Source organism: Anopheles coluzzii, chromosome 3 (genome assembly GCF_943734685.1).
Source record: "Anopheles coluzzii chromosome 3, AcolN3, whole genome shotgun sequence".
NCBI classification, from domain to species: Eukaryota; Metazoa; Arthropoda; class Insecta; order Diptera; family Culicidae; genus Anopheles; species Anopheles coluzzii.
In genome coordinates this window covers 27,676,239-27,699,127 of record NC_064671.1, presented here as the reverse complement: position 1 = coordinate 27,699,127, position 22,889 = coordinate 27,676,239, and the positions used below count along the sequence as shown (strand labels likewise).

Below are 22,889 nucleotides of genomic sequence, written 5' to 3'. Positions count from 1 at the left end.
ATCTCGCAGTGAGCGTTTTCTCCGTCTGCTTCCCTCGCAAACCTTCACCGTTGGGCTCACAGCACGTAAAGGCTAGTTAGTATGATCGTGAAGCATAATGTTGTCGCTCGGTCGGTTTGGAATTGGGTACTTCCGTGGTCTGCTGCTGGATGAAGATCGCCACCATCGTTCTGGCGCGCTATCCGTACAGGTATTCGTTCGTAGGCGAAGTACTATCGGGCTTCCAGATATGGTAATGAACGTTCGATACCACCTCGGTTTGCTTCATTGCTGTGGATTCTGCTGTTGTTGTGGTTTCATTTTAATGTACTTCTTCCAGACGGTGGAATAGCGCTGGCTGTTTATGATTGGAATGTGTAAACTCTATGCACGATGCAGTATGTCGATGCTGGCGCTAAGTGTATCTGATGCTTGTAGTTTTGTTTGAAGATGGTGGCTGGAAGCATCACCCCGGTGCCGGAACCGGTTCGTGAGTCAACTTGTGTGGTGATTGGGTATGGGATTCAGAAAGGTCAGCCGGTGAAATAGATAAGCATGGAGGGATTTTTCAAGAGCAAGTCTAGTAGCAGCACAAATATTGGAAGCTGGATAGCGGGATTCAAATGTATTCAATGAGAATATCTAGCATCAATAACTGAATAGAATGTATTTGATAATAACTAACAATTACCTGAAGCGCTAGTACCTAATAGCACTTGTTCTATGTAGTGACAAAATATCGGCGTTTTTCTTCGTGATCAATAAGACGGTCTTGACAGCTAGAAACATAATTTTGATGTTTTTTAGTCTATAATTGCTATACTATGGTCTGCAAACATCTTGCAAAATAAATCAAGGATTACAATTTATCATAAAAACCTATGCAGATCAGTACTGATTTCTTCATTCTTCGATACCGCTGTTAACGTGTTTATCCATACTACATACATGTGTGAGTAAGCATGGAAACGCTTCGGGGTTTGTGAGTGCCGAAACGCTTCAATTTTCTCCTTTCAGTTTGAGTTCGTGCTGTGTCTCATATCCCCGAGAGCAAGAGAGAATATGTTGCGAGGTCCAACATCGGAGAGAAAACTTGAATGAAATGAGAATTGTTGGGCTGAGTTACCTTTTTCTAGCAATTCCAGAAAATACATAATATTTGGAAAAACTTCTGCAACAGATACCACATTGGGTACGTTAATAAATGGAACTTGTATTATATCCAATAAACTTTTAAAAAAAATGCATTACTTTGTTTGTAGTAACAGGTACTATCTTGGAAATTCAAGAGAACCTTCTCTTTAGGTATCAGATTGGAAAATCCGTATCTGTATTAGCCAATTAACAATCTGTTGTGTTGTTGAACTGTATTTACTGCTTTTCTTAATCTAAATTCGAGCATAAATACAGGCTATATTTTCCCCGAATTAGACGACAAAAATTAGTTAAATCTATTCACAGTTGCACATTAAACTCAAAACCATCCCTAAACGTCAGTATTAAATCTCGTGTTTCACTTTCCCACGAGCGCGCATAGGGGGATAGAGCACGCTACAACACGCGAGAGCACAAACTGAGCGACCAATAGTCTCTCCCAGTTTACCCCTTGAAATCATTCACTCGTGCTATGCTTCGCACATGCTATGCATGCTCGTGAGTCTCTCAGCAGCTACCGTGCCGGTCGGACGTGTTTTCGTGTTGTGTGTCGGCAGTGCATCGTTGCAATTTGGTGCAATTCACGGGTTAGCTCAATCCAGCAGAACAGGATGTTTACCATCAGTGCTTGAACACGTACATTCCCTTGGTGTGCTCGACTGTGCGTGCACACGTTTGTTGCCAAATAGCTCTGTGCCGATAGCAGCAGTTGTTGTGAAAAATGTGGACCAACCAGTAAGCAGCGCCTAATAACCCCCTCACAGAGGTTACTTATCAAACCGACCAACGATTTTGGTGGCCAAATTTGTTTTTTTTTTGTCCGTGTTACCGGTGCCGTTCGTGTGCATGATGCATCCGCGGTAAAAAAAACGTGACCAGTTGCTGTGTGTGTGCCAGTGGTCGGTGTCGTTGAAAATCGGTGCCAAATTTATCCGAATGTGTCGACATTAATCAGCCACGTCGCACGTGGTGTTGTTGGCTCATCAATCCGCTGCCTCGCGAGCGTCAAACAGCTGCTTTTGCTGTGGGATGTGTATGTGTGTGTGTGTCTGTGCCCGAAACTAAGATGTTGATGTCGTGAGACACACAAGCGGTGCTCGCTGAAGGTCGTGTATAAAGTTTGCCAAATTGATGATAGTGGAGGGTGCGATCAGGGTTGGAGAAGCATCCGTCAAATGCAAACGTGCATTAATTGAAGCCAAAGAAAAATGATGATAATAATAATAGTTTATTAGCGCTATCTGTGTGTTACCTTGTTAAGAAACCTAACTGCGCTGTGTGCTAGGTGAAGTTTGTCGCACTGTTATTTCGTAGCCAAATAAAACCGAGTGTTCAAATACGTCAATAGTTTAAAATTTTACATCATTACAAAGGTGGTGTGGTTTAGCAAAAAAGTGAGTTAAAGAGTAAATTGTGTGTTGTTTATCGTACTGGTACTGTGGCAACAAAGAAACAGTGAAACCCCTAGCCCAGAAACACGTAAACAAATTGTTCTGAACGCCCTCGAAAAGAAAGGGGAAAACTAAACAAATCAAACATGACGATGCTTGCGGTGAAAAATTTCTTCCTCCCGGAGCGGAAAGCGCCACCGGAAACGCCAAAGTTCAGCCGCATGCCGGAAGCATTCCTGCGCTCTATCCGGCGCCGGTCGCTTCGCATCAAGCGTCCCAAAACGGTCATCGTCGAGCGGGAGAAACGAAAATCGGGTAATTAAAACAAATTTCCATTCTGATTTTTTTTAACGTTTGACAAGATGTGTATACTGATAATAGTGAATGTGTGAGGTGGCTGTAGTAGATTGGAGTAAAAAAAAAGGTTGTTTTAGGATGAGCAAAAAGTAAGCAATTTGTAGTTGATGACAAATTGCGAAATGACACGAAACTCACCCTCAAGGCCATGGACGTCTTCCAAAAACGCGCTCCGAGGGCTTATCGCCAACACCAGCACCACTGTGTGCTGACTCTGTTGTCTGTTGGTTAGGTGTCATCACAAATGGCACTTTTAATGAATATTAATCACCCCCGACTATACAGCCACGGGTTGATGGAGGTGTTTTTTTTTCTCTCTCTTTCTGTCATCTTCCCAGAGAGCTTCATTTTCCTTAATGGATGCCCGTCAATGAGCGATATTACTTGGTTGCCATTTTTAGATTTTCATCCTTTCGTATGGGGTCCTGCGTTTTTTGCCGTCTTGGATGCTGCTCCTACAATCTCCTTCGCCATCTACGTGGTGATTAGATGCGTGACAAGGCAGTACGAGACAACCAACGACAAACTGATGGTAGAAGAGACATTTCCCAGACATCCGATTATGTGTATGCAAATTGTATGCGGCAACTTCATTGCCAGATGGAGTCCACATGTTTCGGACGGCGAATCGGCGAGACACATCCCATGAGCGCTCCCTCCAGGTCGGAAATGATGATTATGAAGATGTTGGCGGGTGACGCAACGATGTGCGGGATAAGCCGGCGTGTGACTGAAGTAAACCAGTCGAGCGTATGATGCTACTGTTATGCTCTCAATACACATGCTCTGTGGATGTTGTTTTGCGTCTCATAAAAGCATACAACTTGTGTTAGCGCTCTGTGTGATAAGCAATGTAATTATTTGAAGAAAACATTGGATAAACTTGTTAACAGCATGGATTTAGATGCATTTTGATGCGCAAAACCCTTTTTTAACAATGAACCGTATTCAGCACTCGCTGGTAGTGTTTACAGCAAAGCCTCGAACGTGCGCTACTATCGTTTGTGTGTATCTATGATAAGAGTCCGATGCTATAAACACACTAAAAAAGCAGGCCCGATGCATCTCGGTTGCGTGATAAAATCCTAGGTGTGGTTTTATTTTGATAGGAGTGCTTTTTTCCCTCGCTGTGTGTGCCCGCTACCACACCGCACCGCTGCAAAGATAAGATTAAAACCTTCACTGTACCGTATCGGTAACAAGCGCATTTGAAGCGGGCAGTACCCGGCAGTTCACCTTACCATTTGCGCACCGCGTTATCAGCTCTGACTGACCATTATTTCCAGCAAAAATCATACCTTCTCTCGTACTTTGCTCACCGACGCACGACGCACGATACAACAACACGCGTAAGCGATACGTGCGTTTTGGGGCTCAAGTTTCCCCGTGAAGCGTGAAGAAGTAAAAGATTTCCGTTTTTTCTGTATTGTTTTTCCTTCCTCACCGGTGGGGAGCTCCCCTGAGGACCGAAAGTGTCGGGGGAAAAGACGAGAAAGGGAAAAACCTTTTTCCAGCGGGTCGGATTTTGCTTTCGCGGCCCCGGCAATAACCTTGAAGGAAAAGTTACACGCTCATCTGCACAATGTGCATGTGTGTTGAATTATTTCACACCGAACTTTCTCTCGGAGCCCACACTCACACACGCACGTACGCACACCGCCAGCTGGAGTTTAAAGCGGCAAAAACAATGCTCGTAGGAGATTAGGGACAGCCGGCAGGTTTTATTTGATGCGTTCTTCGGCCCCGCGCGGATCCGGGTCGGAAGATGCACACTAGAGAAGAAACCTATTTGTACAAACAGACACAACCTCACTCAGCATGCACATTTCTTGCTCGGCGTGAACGAATTTCACACTTATTTAACGAGATGCACGAGAACGAAACTGTTTTTCCTTCCGCTTTCTCAACCCAACCGGCATCAGCTGACCGTTGCAAATTCCCGTGGCAATCTTCCTGTGCAGACCAGAGCACGTAAGAGAGCGGGCGGACAGGCCAGGAGGGGTGAAAGTGAATCTTGTTCCGGTGCATTTTGACCCACAAATTTTCTGACAGGCGCGGAAAGAAAGCTTTTCGGTAACTCTCCTACAAAGCACCCTCTCATGCCGTTTGCTGGAGACTGTCCAGCTGGGTTTAAAGGATCTTGATCTAGGAGGTCGTGGTACGAGAGAATAGGAGTGGAAAGGGAGATTTATAGCCTGATCGACATATTTCCGTGCAATATCGGTCGATTTTAGTGTTCCAGTTTTGTTGGAATCCATTTCGCTCGATTCGTCTTGCGTCATACAGCGGCCGCTTCGATTTTACGCGTTGGCAATAACGGCGAACGCCGGTATCATCATCGCACGCTGGTTTGTGGTGGCCCCGAAAACTCGCGCCAGATGATGTCATGTCGGGCGAGACTTCAGGGTCTTCGTTGGGGCATAGAGTTCGCCAATCGAACATCGGAGCGAAAGGAAACAGGAAACGGTTCTAACGGGCGAGGATCGCGATGCAAATGGACGGTGGGAGGCCTTTTCTCTCTCCTTTTCTTTTCGAGTTCTTTCACATAGACTTGGCGCATGCATGGTGTTACGCATACGTGATTATGCTACGCGTGTTACGTACGCGACAGACAGGCACGTCGTAGATAGCACCGCAAGGAATTGTTCTAACGCGCAAAAACGGCACGTAATGAAATTCCCTGCAGGGTACGCCCGTGTGGACTTCCTGTCCTTGGAACAGCATTACATTGATGGACACATATTAGCGCCCGCGAGGGTTGTGAAATTCCTAGCTCTTTCTCTTGGCCATTGTTTTGTGAGGATTCGCGCGGCTCGTTCGAATTTCTTGACCCGTTTCTCCTTATAAGCCCATCGTCGCCCACCATCCGTTATCCGATTGTCATTGTTTGTGGTTCCTTTTGTAGAGGGTTGGTTTGGATTGTCGAATGTGCCCGCAGTATCTATTTTTCGGTAGCCCTAAATTCAATTGTGGACGTATACATAAAACTATAAATGTATCGCTATTTTAGAGACCCCTGGTCGTCCGCCCTTTTATGGAGCTTCTTTACAGCTGCTTGAGGTTTGTGGCTTTCCACACAGAACCACAAGTGTGTTTTCTTTTCTCTGTCTCTCTCTCTATCTTCCTCCCATACCCATACCGTGGATGGTTAAACTTGGCGAATCGTCCATGTCGTCCAAAGCCCCAACTAAGTAAACAGGGAAACGTGACTTGCCGTCTGCAGCCGGCTTAAGGAAACAGTGTGTGGCCTGTTTTTACGGCCATTCGCCTTTTTTTTCGAGAACGTGATCGTCGCCGTAGTCACCGTTGTTCTAGTTTGGAGAGGCTAGTGAAGCGAAAACCCCCGAAAGCAGCGCAAAAGCAGTTTAATCCAAAGAGAAAGGTTGTTTTCGTAGGAAAGTGTCTGTTGTTGGTCTAATGTAGCAGCAAGAACGAACTACCGCGCGCGCACTACGTCCGCTGCGTACTGTAAATTTAACGACAGGAATAGAAAGTCACTCGCCTTGAAGCCGTATTTATTTAAGCGAGGAATGGAAACGAATTGTTGGTGGAGCACGGAACCCACCCCGCGGGACCGCGGCTAGAATGCGGCAGCCGAAAACAAAATAGTTTACTCGCGTACCGGCCATTTATCTTTGTGCTGCAAAATAATGATCCTGTTTTTGTGCCGCTTCAGCGTGCTGTTGACCAAACAGTGAGGAGTGTGCTGGTGGTGTTGTGGGTTGCAAGAAGATATATATTGTAGCGCTATATCGGCGCAGTTTGCATGCAAAAATCGTGTTTAATGGTAACTAGAAATAATATGATTTCTGCAGAATCTCCCAGTAGACTCCCTCAAAATTGAGTACTTCCCTTGGCAGGCCCTTCAATGCGATGGTACATGAAGAAGCAGAGCTCCTTAGCGAGATCCGTTTCGAATTCGCGATGAAGGTTCTCCAATTGGATTGGTTTGCATACCCTCCGTACCATCCGAAAGACCACCGGCTGTTGTGAACTAATCTCATTGACCTTAAACTCACCAACCTACCCGCAGCTTTGCAGCCCTGTGTTTCGTGCGCTATTCAGCAAATTGAAACTACATTAGAGTGCTCTCGTACACACGGCACACCGTCCGCTCCAATTGACAACGGACACACCAAGGCACCGCACCGTAGTGCTGGAATCGCTAAAATTATTCGCTTCCTTCCCACGCTGTTAAACCAATCAGTGGCGCGTTTGCTGGATGGTGGTTACTACGCGTTTGCGGGTTCCTTAACGTGTGCCTCTCGTGGGGTGACATGGTGGTGGTGAAACCTGACCACTTGAATGTGTCCAATGCTCCCCACGCAACTGGTTGCGGCGAATCCCACCCACACGCGTCGATCCATTCTTTCGTCCGTGAGGTGAGAAATTGTGATACGCATATTTGGTGGTTGGTGTTAAAAATTCAAATCCTCACCAATGCTTCTTGGCTGGCCTGCCCAGTGCAGGCTTCCTCATGGTGAAGTGAAAAGTACCTGAGCGACGTTCATCTTCAGCGTTTTTGTATCGTTAATTGCAAAAAGGCAGAAATTCGGTCCGCCATTTCGTTTTGTCTGAGACGTTGCTGTGCAATCCTTGCACCAATGACATAAAAATCTCTGGTGACCGGTTTTTCCTTGCGAGCAGTGCTAACTCTTCGGGAGGAAATCGAGGGAAGAAAATCGGAAGGGTGATGTGCACAGCACCTAGACGCAGCAAGCTCCACCCCTTCGGAAAGGAATGAAAATGCATTACCGAAGGAATACTGTACAGCAATGCATCATTCATTTCCTTGCTAGGGAATGTACGCTTCCTCCAGTGCAAGCGTTCCCTATCGGTTATGTGATGGCATTTTCTACCTCACCTTTATTCCCCCGTACTGCCAAAAAGATCGTAACGGTACACCTGTGAAATGTTTCAGCGCGCGCGCGCGCGTTTGTGCTTGAAATGTTTCACCCAATTGTTGGCACGAAATATGAGACGAATTTGAAGCATTTAAATCAAACGCTTTTAAAGTGTTTTTTGCTGTTCCTGCTTGTGTCCCTTCACATGCCCTTTTGAATCACGTGGGTAGAGTTTTAATATGTGTGTGTGAGTGCTCTTAAGCGGAGAAGTAGGGAAAAACACCAAGACGGTAGCGCATGAACTGCACCTAAAAAGGTGGCTCAAGCAAGACCCGGGCAATAAAAGAAGCAAAATAAAAATGGTCAAAGACCGCAAAAACGAAACTAGAATTAAAACTGAGAAAAAAGGGAATATGAAAAACTCAGCATAAAAGAAGGTCAAAACCAATTCTCAATGTCCATTCTTAAAGGCGAGTGTGCGAGGTGCTCGCATTAACACGCAGGTATAACCCCCCACACAGGCACACGAGGGATAAGCGTGGCATTAAGGACGAAAAAAAAGGAAGACCCACGTGTCCAAGGTCTGCGCACGCACCAGAAGTAGCGGCCCTTGAAGAAGCGGGTGCAGCTGTTTGTTACCGTAACTGCTTCTTCGGGTGGTTCCAAGCGATCGTGAAGAGTAGATCTTCGGGTCCCGGAAAGAAAAAACGAACACCTTAATACGGCGAATCACCAGCAGAGTGCTACAGTACAGGGAAGAAGGGAAGCAAGCGACCAAGAATACCAGCAGGCCAATTTAGATGCTAATTTAAAAAACGAAAAGGAAAAAAAACTACACCTTCATCAATGACACACTCACGCACTACTTCTTCGGGAGGCGCCCCTAGGGATATCTGGCATTGGTGGCGGGTGCATCCCAACCAAAGAACCCGATCGCATTGCATATTTATGCTCTGCAATGCAGCCGCTATTGGCCATCTGGCTGGCCGTTTGTGTATGTGTGTGTGTGTGTGCGGGATGACTACGCTGATGATGATGATATCTTGTGTCTTGTGAGAAGTGGGGATTATCCGTCGTGTTTGATGGTAAACATATACACACACGACTAGACGCAGAGATTTGACGAGTTCATTTTGTTTTGCATTTGAGTTTTTTGTGGTGGAAAGCGAAATCCTACGCATGCCTTCGGGGGATGGGATTAAAGTGTTTAGGGGTTTTAAGTTTTCTCGCACGAGATTTTTTATAGCAAATCCAAATCCCCATATCGAAATTCGGCTCGAGTGAACAGCTTAAGTTGAGCGACAGCTGGTTGTGTCTGCCAAGGGCCGGATGAGTGTATTAGTTGGAGTCTGTTTTAAAGCTGTGCTTTATGTTTTCTAACGATTACGGAAATTAGTCAAGAGAAATCTGAATTCATTATCTTACATTCTTGTTATCAAAGAAAACTCTTATCCTCTCCTTTTTTGTAGCTAGGAACACTCTCAGCAACAACCATCTTGCAAGGAAATATCTTTAATTAGTCTGCTTTTCACTTTGCGCACTTCTTTCGTGCACTACACCCTCAGCTCAACGATACAGAAGTACCGGGGAGGAAATTGCGATTTATTATTAGAGTATGCGATGAACGATTGTTCCTGAACGTTTGTTTGCTTGTTCGTTTCCGCTCCAGAAACGTGTCTTCCGCACGGGTGCGATAGAAGCAAAAGCCACAACAACACCACCCGACATCGATGACTGACAGGGCGACATGACGGGAGACTGATAGATGATCTGTGCTAAAGACAACATTTTGACTGGGCATGATCCTGCCGTTGCCTGTGAGTTGTACTGTTGACAGACGAAAGGTCATCATGATCGGAGAGGCACCACATGTGGCGACACTTGCAAGACAAGCACACGATAGGAGCTATTTAAATTTGACAAGAACATATGAAGTTGTCGGAGGATGTTACAATTGAGGATCAAGTGGCATCCAGAATGACTTGGAACATTGATATCAATACTAAGTATTGAGTAGCTTGTAATTGTCTTCATTTTTCGCTTGATTTGACAGATCTATACAGATCACAAATAACATGTTGTTCCGGAAATGAAGCCTAAGTTGTTCCGTGTAACAGCAAAGCATAATTTCAATCTATTTCAATTAGCGCGAGCATTCATGCGTGTCAGCGTCTTCGGAAGGATCACAATCGTTAGAATAAAGATGAATATTTGTTGGTTTTCCCATTTTTCTTTCGCTGCGTTTGTCTCCCCGAGAGCATGTCCTGCACGCACGGTATCCTTTGGTTTCGAGATCTCTTGGTTCCAACTGAATTCTAATTAACTTTCAAGTGGTGCATTTAAGCTGGATGACTACGACGTTGCCTGAGATGCAAATGTAGCAAACAGAGAGGATGTAGAGAGAAAAAAACAGACGTCACGAGATCGTCGACCGAATCCTGTTCGGTGCACGTTTGCGGAAGATAAAGTATCCTTTGCGTACAGCTAATCAAATCATTCAAGCAGCTGCTGCGTACGGCACAGCATACCGGAAAGCCGGTGGGGAGAAAAAAGCGGAATGTGCATTCCAATTGCAAGACGTACTTCAAGATACAAGATACAATCACACTTTATTACGGTTGACATCTTTTTCCTGTGCAGGATGCACGTTCTCGCGGTTAATCGTTCCCGTCCGCCGGCTTGTCATTCTGGCGAGTCGCAAACAAAAACGATGAAGATGCCGCATCTTGAGATGGATGGCTACATGAATGATGGATAACAAACTGACCATAGCGCACGCGGGAAGAAGAGGATATGTGCAAAGTTCTGTAACCCCGTTTCGCAAATAGGCGCCCTTCAATCTTCTTCAACCCTCCGTTTCCGGGGCAGACGCCGGGGCAAATTGACATTAATGTAACCCCGTTTAGCGTGCCTTCGTTGTTGAGCCTTCGTTCACATTCCAAAATGCATGACATTTGCGTCCCATTGTATGTACTGTTTTGCGTGGCCAGCTCGCGGGCCCGAGCGCATACGATTATCGTCCTCCTGATTGATGCAGTTTTGTGTTTCACAGCCTGTCTCTAACCCGCTCTCGGACTTTCAATTCCACGGTCAGTTCCGCATCAGCACCACCGGTCTCTTGGCAATTTTTTTTTTGGTCCTCTCTCCTCATTTGCAAATAATCTTTTTATCGCTTCTTTATCGTTGTGCGATTGTTTGCGCCTGGGGAGGAAAAATTAGCTCATATTTCATATGTGGCAGCAAATCTTGCGCGCACGTTCCAGCAAAAAGGGTTCGGGAACCTCCGACACATCATTCGCTGCACATCATTTTTCTTCCACTCTATGGTGACAGTTTCGTTTTTGATGAAACGTCCATCGTCGCTGCCCAACAGTGGACACTGGGCCCGATCGTCCTGCCCGGTACCTGCCCCTTGTGTCCCTTCTTTCAGGTCCAGCTGATGTACCCTCGCAACCTTTTCATTATAGAAGTCACCCCTCCAAACACACACAAAAACCATATTGACCATTCCAGTACGTTTTCGACCACCTTTTTTCCCATTTGGGAGCTGTGCGGTAGGTTTATAATTTTATTATTACAGTTATTAAAATATTGCCTCCCTGCCGCCTATCTAACCTCCCTCATTGTGTCCGCGCGTGTCCGTTGTATCGATGATTGTCCTAGCTACCTACTAGCCACACCAGAGCGATGAAAAAATAAAAACGACACAATGCATGCTAAACTCTGCCCCAAATTAGGTTGGGCAATAAATGGTTTCTGCTCTGGTCTAAAACCGGATCCGGATGCATAATTTGCCCTCTCTCCCCCTGACCGTCCGTCCGTCCCCGCTCCGGTTGCAACTGCAACTGTGCAACTTGACGGTTGGCTTGATCGGAGATCATGCAGCCGCGCACGTCATATTTCACCAAGCGCCGTGTGATGGTTCATTACAGCGGGACAGCAACCACCAATGTCCACGTCCACGCTGTCCTAATGCTTGCACTTTATTGCATTCCATATCCCCGTTCGGCGGGTGCTGGGCAAGCGATTGGACCGGGTCAGGTTTCACCATTCGATTCGCGCATAATTGTGCTAATTTAATCGTGCCATTTTCCCCTCGCATAGAGACAATGTCTGCTCGCTCGCCATTCGGACACAGAGGGTGAAATGCACATGATTTTTCGCAATAACTGTCAACTGGCGCAGTTTAACCTGGACGCGGTTGTCACATAATGAGTCATTCTCCGGGACACTCGGCATTGCGCCTGGCGGCAATCGGCCTGCAATCGTTTTGCCCCTTGCCGAACATTTCATTAACTTGCAGTAACGTGTCGAATTCGGGTGTGCATGTGTTGCACCCGCCCGCCCTGATGTACACTCGGGTGAACACCACCTTCCTGGTGAACCACACAGCAAACATATCATTACCAAAAAAAAAGGAAGAAAACCGAACGCAAAGCGAATGTTGAAGGTGATTATTGTCAAATATTTGACATATGCTAATGGGGGAAGTCATTTAGCATATGTTTAGGCATATTGAGAAGTCAATGGGGCCAATTTTTTTCTCTCTCTTTCTCTGTTAGTTGATTGTCTGCTGTTCTTTTTTTTGCGCGCGCTCGACACGAGCCGATTAAATCGAATGTTAAACGAATGTCGCCTTTTTATGCAAAAGTCAAACAAATCAAACGGCAGTGTTTGACATTTCAAAATGGGCTCAGTATGGCACGAAAGGTGGAAAAGGTGTCACTAAATCGGTACGGGCAGCAGTTGCATAGGGTGTTAACGGTTTGTTGCAAACATTTTCGCTTTTGTTTTACTCTCCTTGGTTACAAACGGTTGAAAGTGAGAGTATACCAAAAAAATCGCTTCTTGTACCAGGCAAAAAACGTTACAACGGCTCCAAGCAGCTCTTGTTTACAAATCATAACTCATATCAGCTTAGCGAGCAATAAACTTCAATCGAGTAATTCTTTCCCAAAACGCGGAAAACCATAATTTTGAATCTTTCTTAATTGCTTCAAAAAATAAACTCAGAAAAAACACAAAATCAAGAGAAATGAAGTGTGTCAAATATGTGTCGGGAAACCTTTTCGCCGAACTCAGTTGGCAGCCTGCGTTAATGAATAATTGCAATAAAGTATGTCCCAAAAGAGGCACATTCTGAGCAAATAATCAAAATCAATGTTGCAGGAAGTGGTGTTTTTTTGCTACACACTTTCATACCTCAAGAAAAAAACACCGTCTCTGATTCCGGACTCTTCAATCAACGGTGAAAGAAAGTGAAACTCCCCGTACGATGATTGCACTGGGATGTGCTTTTACAACACCCCACGGTGAGCCCATTTGCGCGCACCGTGCGTGTTGCGTCACCCATTATCCACGAAGTCATCGATTACTAGTTACGGGCCCGAAACAGGAACGCTCAATCTTCAATCAAACGTACGTTATCAAAACAGGGAAAAACTTTACCTTCCGATCACAGCCGAAAGGGACATAAAGACGGCGTAACTGTACCTTTTGCTTTCGGTGACGCTTCTTGCCCCCTTTTTTTGGATGTGAAATGATCCAAAAAGGTGCACACACAGAGAAGACACACAGAGAGCAGTAGCATGCAACCCAAGGATGGAAGAAAGTAAATCAATATCACAACTCCCTTCAAATCATCTTCGGCACACTCGTTCGCTCGTCTAATGTCGATCATCGTCTTCTAGCCTTCGTTTGCGTTTTGCTCCCTTCTGACGGGCATGATGACTGGGTGGTGATCTCTTCCCTCTTCCCTTCCAGGAAAAGTGATATTTATGTGACAGGCTCGATGCGTGCGTGAGCCTGTCCCGCCGAGGGTTAAAGATAGTTAGGGAAAAGGAAGAAGCAAAGCAAAAAAACGCATCGCTAGATGACAACTCCTGCATGAGACAAAGCGACGTTCCGCGTTGTTTCCTTCACTTCTGTACAATTTATGCACTCTCCTGCACAACTGTCTAATGTTCGGCAGAGAGTTGAGACGGTGCCGAGTGAAAGTACATTCGCCAGTCAAAATATATCGCAATTCGGTGTGATGTCGTTTCCTCCCTTTTCCGACAGCGGGAGACACTTTTCATCGCTCAATCAGAGAGCGTAAGGCGATCAGTGCTGGGTAGCGTGTGGCGGTGTTTCGTCCTTGCGTCCGTCCCGGAGTCGTGTCAATCTTTGGGACAAGCATCACACCGACCAGAGATAGGAAGAAGGCCTGAACCCCTGTAGAGATAGAGGGATATTTTATTAGTTGGCGCAGGCAACACAGCAATGCGCGGGACTGTTGAAGAAAGAGGTTAATAAATTTTAAATCATTAGTAACGTTTTTTTGATGTTTTTTGGAACGTTTTTTGCTTGCTGGAATTTCTGCTTGTTCTAAATCTGTTCAGCTTCGTTGATTTGCTGCCCCGCAAACGGATAGACAACGAACCTCTGAGTTAGTTAGTGCCATGGTGAGATTGTCGCCCTGTTACTTCCGTGTTTATCTTATGGAAGACGTTTTTTTAACAGAACCAGAGCCAACGGAAGAAATGTCCCTCAATCGGAAAAAATGAATCCGTTATGAGGTGTTGTGTACAGTTTTTTTTTTAATCTTTTTTATGATATTTTTGAACAGTATGAAATCTTTCTGAGCTGCAGTATCGTTGTTTGAGGTAAATATTTACACGCAACACACAGCAATAAACAGAAAAAAAACTCAAACTTCCCTGGTCACCTACACGGTACTGCTGGAGGTTTTTGCTGGTGGTTTGATCGGATGTATACGTTCTTCAACGTTATTTCAATTGCAATCCGTGATAGAATTGGGTCACAATTGAATAGAAAGCGCCTCACAACATAAAAAAACGTTTTCCATCGGTCTCGCATTCGAGTTGCGACCTCTTTCGCTGGTTTGCGCCAAACTTGTTGAATTGCGTATCCCGTAGATGTTTGCAAATCTTTTCGAAAAAAGTGATACCAAACGAGAGTGAAAAAAAACATTCTCCTCGAACGAAAGGAGCGATAAAAAATAGTCCTTACCAGTACATCAACCTATTTGCGTACCGCTTTCCTTGGAAAGGGGCTTCCGCAAAAACCGCCCGAGGGCCGCGAATGAAACCGAATCCTGCTTGCGCAAGGTCTTGCGACCCGAAAAACGCCCAGAATAACGATCGCCGGCATGTACGGATAGCATTGCAAAATTGCTCTATCCGACAGACATCATCCGCGCGGCAGTCCCTGCCCTGGAGGAAAAGTGTTCCTCGTATAAATAGGTAGCAACAAGACTATGGACAGCCATACCTCTGTGAATATGCATTCAGATAGCGTGATTTCGTGATTCATCCTTGAAGCAAAGCAAAAAATAAAGGGAAAGGCCAGCAGCAGGCAGCGTCAGTGCGTCTTGAGTGGAATTTAATTTGCGAAAAATATAAATTTTAAATTGAATTGCTTCAAGCCTTTTTAAATTCCAGTTTTACTGCCTAGACGCCGGTCGCGCCACGCACGGTGTGGTGTACCAGTTTAGGAGGGCGCGTGGTGTACGATCCTAATTTTTGGGCACTCGCAGCACGGCATTCGCCTCAAGTGTGTGATGTGTGCGTGCGTGTGTGTGTGTGCAGAAGAATAAGAACGGATGAAGGGTTTTTTTTGTGTGTGTTGGAAAGTTTGAACATTATACCATGACAAGGCGTGCAGTGTAGCAGCAAAAGGGCATAAGAAGATCACCCAGTCTAAGCTGTACCGAACGATCGGAAGAATACGGAGCAACGATTTTGCAGCGCGCAGCCTTTCGCACTCTCGCGCACAAGCTTTGCCGAGGAAAAATCAGTTACAATAAGATTATGAGCGGATCCATTGCCGAAGAGCACTTAGAAGAAAACTCTCCTTTTTTTTGCTCTTGCGTTGGAATAGATACTCGTCAGCAAAAAAAAGCTAAGAGCAAAGATATGCTCCAATGCAAAGACCTCCGCCACTCTTTCGGTTGCAGATTGCCGCGAGCGTCGGGCGCCTAGAAGAGGATCCCAAAAAAGGGTTAAAGGCGTAGACAAAAAAAAATCGGAACGCCGTTAAATTTATGATTCGTTCATTATCATACCTACTGTTAGTACGGCGCTAAAGATGCGTTAAATTGTGAAACTTGCCCGGTGGTGTAACATAGGCAAGTGGAAAACGTACCGGAGAGGAGAGGACGTCAGGCTTAGCCACTGAGCCGCCAGTACGGCGTGACAATTCTTTTACCCAGAAGTTTTTTTTTCTCCCTCTAAGTAGTAAAAAAATCCAGCCGCAAAAAAAACGTGCTAATAAACCGAAAGAATCAGTTGAAGAATTTCCCTCAGCTGGGCCGTAATGTGTCCTCCGGACACACTTTGGCGCAAAAACGCAAAAATTGCTCGCGTACAAACCGAGTCCAATTCATTATGTCGGTTTGATAAATGGTCACCATCGTCTGGGGGAAAAGGGGTTTTTGCGCAAAGTTTCTTATTTTTTTGGCAAAAACATTAATGCATAATTTTTGGGTTGTGCGTAATTTAAATTTCCTTTCCGATCCTTTGCTCTGTGTCGCTCATTCCCTTTGCTTTGGTTCACCGGCACCGACACTGTGGCAAATGTTGTGATTTATGTGTTTTTGTTTTGTGTGTAGGGTAATTTTTATTAATGGTGTCTTTTTACAATGGCTCTTTTTTTATGCGTTTCTTTTCTCGTTTTATTCTTGTTTTCGTTTTAGGTAAGCGACGATAGTAGCCGGCCGTAACTGTGTATGCTGTCGAGCAAAATGTTGCAAATCCGAACGAGCGAGCGAGCTGGAAACCTTGAAAAGGGCTAAACACCGTACCGACCGGGCCAGTTAATGTAAAGGAATGCACACCCAAATGATCAATTGTGTTCATCACCACTCGAGTGTGAGCACTCTCTTGCCATCTCTCCCTCTCAGTGGGGGGTGACATAAACAGCTTCATCAGCATATTGCAACAGTAGCGGAAAAACAGGTCCTTCAACAGAACAAGGGGCCATTAATTGAAAGGCCGATCGTGCTGTCGTTCGTTTCAATTTAACGCCATCCGGGAAGACTCCCGCCGGCGGGGGGGCTCGCTACAATGTAACGCACACCGAGCAGGACGCGATGCCCAAGGGTGAGCCAGGAGTATCGTGGTCCTTAAATTTGTCACCTGAATTAGCGATTCCGGGTTGCACATCTTTTCCACCAAAGCGTAGCGTGGAAGCATCGCACCAGCAGTCCGGTGCAAACAGGTCACCTCCCGCTGTGTGGCATGCTGCCCGCGTGCAACCGGGGGCAAGGAAAAGGCTAACCAAGATGTGCATACAAAGGCGCCACTGACATCGAGCAGCAGACGAACGCTAATACGTCGAACGTGTGGCCGTGCGGATCTGGGAAAAAATGTGAACGCGCCGTTGCAGCACGGCAGGACATCGTGTCCAGGGAACCGTATCGCGCGATCTCGAGTGCGTGTGTGTGTCCGTTTCTTTCCCATGGGCAACAATGTTTTTTACCCCCGGTGGGCTTCTTGGTGTACGTCTCTCAAGCTTTGGGATTTGTATGTGCCACTCCGTTCTACATCCTTCCCTTTGGTGGACTTTGCGCACCGGCGATCGTCCGTTCGCGCTTCTTCGCGGATGTTTTCGGCAATGAATAATCATCCCTGTGTGTGTGTGTTTGCACATCTATCTGTTTGTGTAATGCGATGCTAGAAAAACAGAATATTATCAACTGCAAACACAATGCTCTATCGCCCGTAAAACATCAGCAACAATACTGTTTTCGGCAATCGGCAACAACGCACACACGCACACTTCAGCGCAGCGCGCAACCCTTACTGTAAGAGTATAAAATCCGTGAAAAAGGATCCTCTGCTATGTGTTTTTTTATGGTTCGTCCCTCCATTCATAACAAATTTGCACCGGTGGCACACTCGCAGCAAAGTGGTGGGAGGAAGAGGAAGAAGCAAACGTCTGAAGGAGGAAGATTTCACGTTCGTCCACCAGGAAAAAAAGAAGCTTCACTTCGACCAAGATAAAAAGGATAAACGAGTCAGACGCGCCCTTGTTGTAGCCAACGGAAGTGACGGGAATCCCCCTTGGCATGTATGTTGCTTCTTGTTCGCTTCTTTTTCGCTGGCAGGACTTCTTCTCCTGCCGCATTATCATGCAAGTGTGCTGCGCCCTATTGTAAGATGGGGTAAAACGTATGTTTTATTGCCAAACATATTCCGGCGCTCATTTTCGTACCACGAGACCACCGAAAAAATCATCATCATTTGCCTTCTGCAAAACCCCTTCTTATTGCGCCAGTTACGTGTGCCAAAGGTCCGTCCATGTACCGTCGTCTCGTTCTGATTTTGCATCAGAAAGCAAAGATTTGCTGACCTCATGTGCAGAATGGAGAAAAAAACATCTGAAATGCGCCATACATGAATATTTGAACTGGTTTCTTCCGCTATTTTGGGGGGGGGGGGGGGGGGGGGGTCTGCTGACTGCAGCGCAAACGTTTGCCAAAAATTTATCTTTTCGCCAAGCTCTGACAGAAGAAAGGACACGGAGCGTGCGACACAAACTGGAGGAGACTCCGCCCAGGGCGAAAAACTTTGAATTTGAATGGAATGAATGACGGCGGCCGCCTGATAGCTGTTTTAAGATGAAGAACTCAATTACTTTTAAATGAATTTTTAAAGCCCGCCAATGCCGGTCGTGGCTGCTCGTTGTTTGGGAAAGTATCCGGCAAACGATCAGTTGCGGGGACTTGCTGTGAGAAAATGTAAATGATGAACTAGTTTCCAATCAAGCTCAATTTGAAAGGTTATTCAATCCAGTGGCATATGTCTCAGCTGTTAAAAACCTGTTGCCAATTAACTCTATCTGTTTGCGGCTAGCTTCGAATGCATAGCCTCTACTACACTTTTGTATGATTGTATCCTTTCCCAACGTCTCGGGACACCACACAATGACGAATCAAAATTCGCCAAACGGTCACTTCGCTTACCGGTTTGATACGATTAAAACGCAACATCTCCACCGTGTCATTTCTACAGAGGCCATCGGGCGCTTCCTCACGGTACCGGAGAACAAGAAATGCAATTTGCTGCATCATTCGGCCCTCAAGGTCCAACAATCAGGCTACTACCCCGTGAGATGAGTCTGCAAATCAAAGACTTGCACCTTTGTATTTCAACGTTCCGCCCGTCTTAGCGCCGCAACAATGCCCGGCAATCCGGTGTCCTCGCCTATGGGATATGTGTTTTGTCATCCAACGAAACACAATCGTACCGTAATTAGTCTTCCAAAGATATCGGTCCCACTGGTTTCCGGGCCAATGTTCCGGTCCGGTTATGGCAGGGCTGGACAAAATCGCTTAAAACTGGAGCAGTGGCATATCCTGCTTGCTGCTGGCATCTTCCGGTCAGACACCGTGCCCCCGTAGCTGGACGGAAGCAGCCGCCTGTCTGTCAGGGGTCGAAACCTTTCCCTGCTGAGATTTATTGGCACCGGGGGCTCCTGGATCGGGCTTCTTGCGATCGCTATCGTTTCGCCGAAGAGTAAATAAAGCACGGCCACGGGCTTGAAGTGTGAGGGTGATGATTCGTAGGGCGAGGGTGAGCTGCAATATGAAGCAATCTTGATGAACTTTCTTCTCCGTGCAAATACTGTCTCACATACCCACACACACACACACACGCATAGAATGGGCAGCTGCACCGAATTTATTTTCCACCACTTCCCGTACTTCTTCTGAGACCTTCGGAGACCTTCAGACTGATTGTTTGCCCTAGAAGTATGTGTATGTGTGTATGTGTGTGTTCTTTTGATCCCTTTTTTGGCGAAAGGCACATGCCCACGTAATCTAGAGCAAACACAGCTAACCGAAGGAAGCCACCTTTCCTTTTTACCACCGCCATTCTTCTTCTGTGGCTCAGGTCCCGTCCTACGTACGGCGGGAAGAAGTTTGCGATCCTTTCACTTCCATCGCGTAACAGAGCAGGAAGGGAACTAACAAAAAATCAGAACCATATCTCGTTTTTCGTCTCTACCTCTGCTCTCCATTTCTACCGTTCTATTTGCGAGGGTGCACAGCATAATACTGGCCGTGCTATTGGTATACCTTTCTTTGATTCATTTCTCCACCCGTCAACCATATCGGCGACCTGTTTTTTGAGCGCACATAATTCTTCCTGTAACTTTCCTTGCTGCAGCCGACCATGGTTGCAGTTGCAGTTGACACCAAACCTGAGGGCGAAACCATTCGTGCTTCTTGCCTGCTGGCGCACGAACAAACACACAGTGCAGCAGGATATTGTCTTGGAAATCATCTTTGTGCGATATTGGAGGAGAGAAAAAAAGAAGCGTGCAAGCAAATGGGAAGAAATAAAATATTGATTGGAAAACTAAGGCAAACATCAACACCAAAAAACCTTGCCCTTTCTTTGGGTAGCTTTTTTTCTTGCCAGTTTTTCTTCTGTTTATGCAGCAATGTTTTGCTTACTTAAAAGATTGTTCTGTTTGCCCAGCGACGGCTGGCACGAAGACAACTCTCCGCTCCGATGGTGAAGAACGTTACAGTTTGTGTTGTTTTGTTACGTTCCAGTAGGACCGTCAAAACAACAACATTTTGGAACCTCCATTCATATGTGCCCAAGGCAGGCATCGCATCAATACTGCTCCGGCTTGGAGTTTGCTCAACTGTACGTCTTTCAGCAGCACGCGAAAGTGTGATGGCGCGGCCGGATGTATCCGACGTTCTAAAGGGCCGTCCGCATTGTCTTACATTCTCGGAAACTCCGGATCTCCTCCGGAATTGGATGCTGCTCGATCGAACTCGAGCCGTAATGATTTAGCCGTCTTACGTCAACTCTTCCGTTTCTACAGTGTGAAGAACGTGAAAGCCGCGGTCAGACATATGACCGAGATATGACCGTTCACTCCCCTAATCGCAGATGCTGGAATGTGTGTACTGGAAGCTGGTCGGATGTTACTCCAATTTCTTGGTGATGATTTATCGCTATCCCGATGTTCGGAAACCAAACAAACATCTCGCACATTGAGATGCGCATTCCAATCGATTTGGCATCGCGGGAGAGCCGGTTCAATTTCAACGCTACTGTGGTTTGGATTTGCTACCAAGAATTTAGCCCCTTGGCTTGTTGGAAAACTGTTGTGCTATTACGAGGATCTATTACTTCCACGAACGAACTTAGTGTTGTTTGAATACTACAGTACACTGTACACTGCAAAAACACCTGCCCCAAGACCCCAGATATCGTTCATCGAACTTGTGATGGTACTGTTGATTTAACGCACATTACCGATGAGGAATGTGCATCAGCGCAACGTTTGTTTGTTTGATTTATTTCACCTCCCATTATTCCAATAAGATTCCGCAACTTCATTCGACGCCAAAGAGGCGGAATGCTGAAACTGCCGCGGAATTGTAATTGATTTTTTACTCCCTGCAGCGGTTGCAGGTCCTGCTGTGCTGTTTACGCAACTATTAAACGCTTAAACGGAAACCGGCAATCGTCAAACGAGCGATACCAACAGTGAACACAAGTTACCCTTTCATCTGGTTCCGCTCGGGGTATGTTTGTCTCCACATCGGTATTCAAAAGCTTATCCCCCCGAAGTCCACAGTACATTAGGCTCCTTTGGGCACGGCTACGTCGGAGTCGGGTTGTTTTAAACAGAGAAACGAAACAGGAAATTGGTAAAAACACTGTGTGGCGCCATAATATGTGGTAATCGCTGCAGAGCTAAATTTGCTGCAGGCAGCAGCTAATCGATTTACCGACAGCTCATAAACTCGGTCGCCGGGAAGTGTGGTGGTGCGGCGATGTCCCATTAAGAGAGCATGCAAATATATGCGCAGTGTGTGTGTGTGTGTGTGGAAGGGTTCGGTTGGGACAGCAGCCACGTTGCGTGCCTTGGCGCGTTTAGATCGATCGATCGGGCAGCGCATTTCGCTGCACGTGTCATCGATGTTTACCGAACTAATTGATTTATCCGGGCGGGTACACGGCAGTGTCCCAGTGCTCCACGGGGATTGTGTAATCTTGTGCTGCGTTTTTGGTCGCTGCAGATAGACGCTGGCAGTTTGAATCCTATTTGACACACACAATCGCTCAAATGTAACGATCAGGAAATTCACGGGAGCCCAACAGGGAGTGGATTGCATAATTTTACACTCGAATCTAAAGAGAGCGAGAGAAAAACGAGTTCCAAACCACAGCGTAATTGTTCTGCGCAATTGTTTGTTGGACCTCGCAGACTTCAAGTATTGAGTGTGAAGAAACGCAGTGTGTACTCTGTTGTTGTTTTTGCCCCGCTGCCTGTCGTGTAATGCTACAATTCAGTCTCAATCAAAAGCCATCGAACTGAAACCAATTTATAATTTCCTTTCAACGAGGTCGCTTAGGGTTTTGGAGCATGCTACAAAAACGGACCTGCCGACGGACGCCGGTGTGTGTTTTCGTAACTATGTGGCGATAGACGACGTTTTTGTTACAGATCAAGCAAGCTTCCAAATCTTGCGGACACCTGCAAGCGTTCGAAATCAAATCACGTCTAAATTAATCACCGTCAAACGGCCCAAGTGGAACATGATTACGATGCACAACGTCGCCGTAAACAAACTGCATCATTGGTTACATTTTCGATTAGCTGTTTCTTTTCGTTGAACGATCAACAATTATCGACAGACGGCAGAGTGTGCGGATGTGCGTTTATGCTGGGTTGAAATAAATTAAAGCTAATCGAATAGAACAGCGCGAACCATTTTCGATCATGGCGGACAGCAGTAGCATATGTTTTGGGTCGAGTTCGTTGTTTCTTTTTTGGTTATGCTACTCGTGAGTGTGTACCACCGCGTGTCCAAGCGTGCTTGTTGAATATTGATGAATATTAACATAATGATCATCACCATACGATTAACACGCCGCCCAACATAAGGAAGTCATCATCGGAGTAGGAATGGGAGTTGTTGTAGTTCGTAGAACAATCACATCCCGTCCGAAAAGAAACACTACACACACACACAATGTTATGGCTCAAGAATGGAATGGTAAACAAACAGCAGCACCAATGCCTATGCACACCCGGGGGCAGGAAATCAAACTCATCGCATTACGACGGTTTTCTATGCTTCTTGTTGCCCCGCTTTGCTTGACGGACGTTTTTCTTCCAGAAAAGC

At 46.0% G+C, this 22,889-nt stretch overlaps 1 protein-coding gene across 2 annotated transcripts in view; it reads left to right on the top strand.

Annotated features, from left to right (window-relative positions):
- Positions 1 to 22,889, top strand: part of LOC120959818 (centaurin-gamma-1A) — a 153,525-nt gene that overhangs the window by 107,809 nt on the left and 22,827 nt on the right. The window contains exon 1 of one of the 2 annotated variants that reach the window (XM_040383480.2): positions 1,629 to 2,840. The exons of the other annotated variant lie outside the window; for it this stretch is intronic. Coding sequence (XP_040239414.2) covers positions 2,672 to 2,840 — 169 coding nt within the window. The 5' untranslated portion in view covers positions 1,629 to 2,671. Of the gene's footprint in view, positions 1 to 1,628; positions 2,841 to 22,889 lie in introns of those variants that run through there. 2 annotated transcript variants of the gene reach the window in all.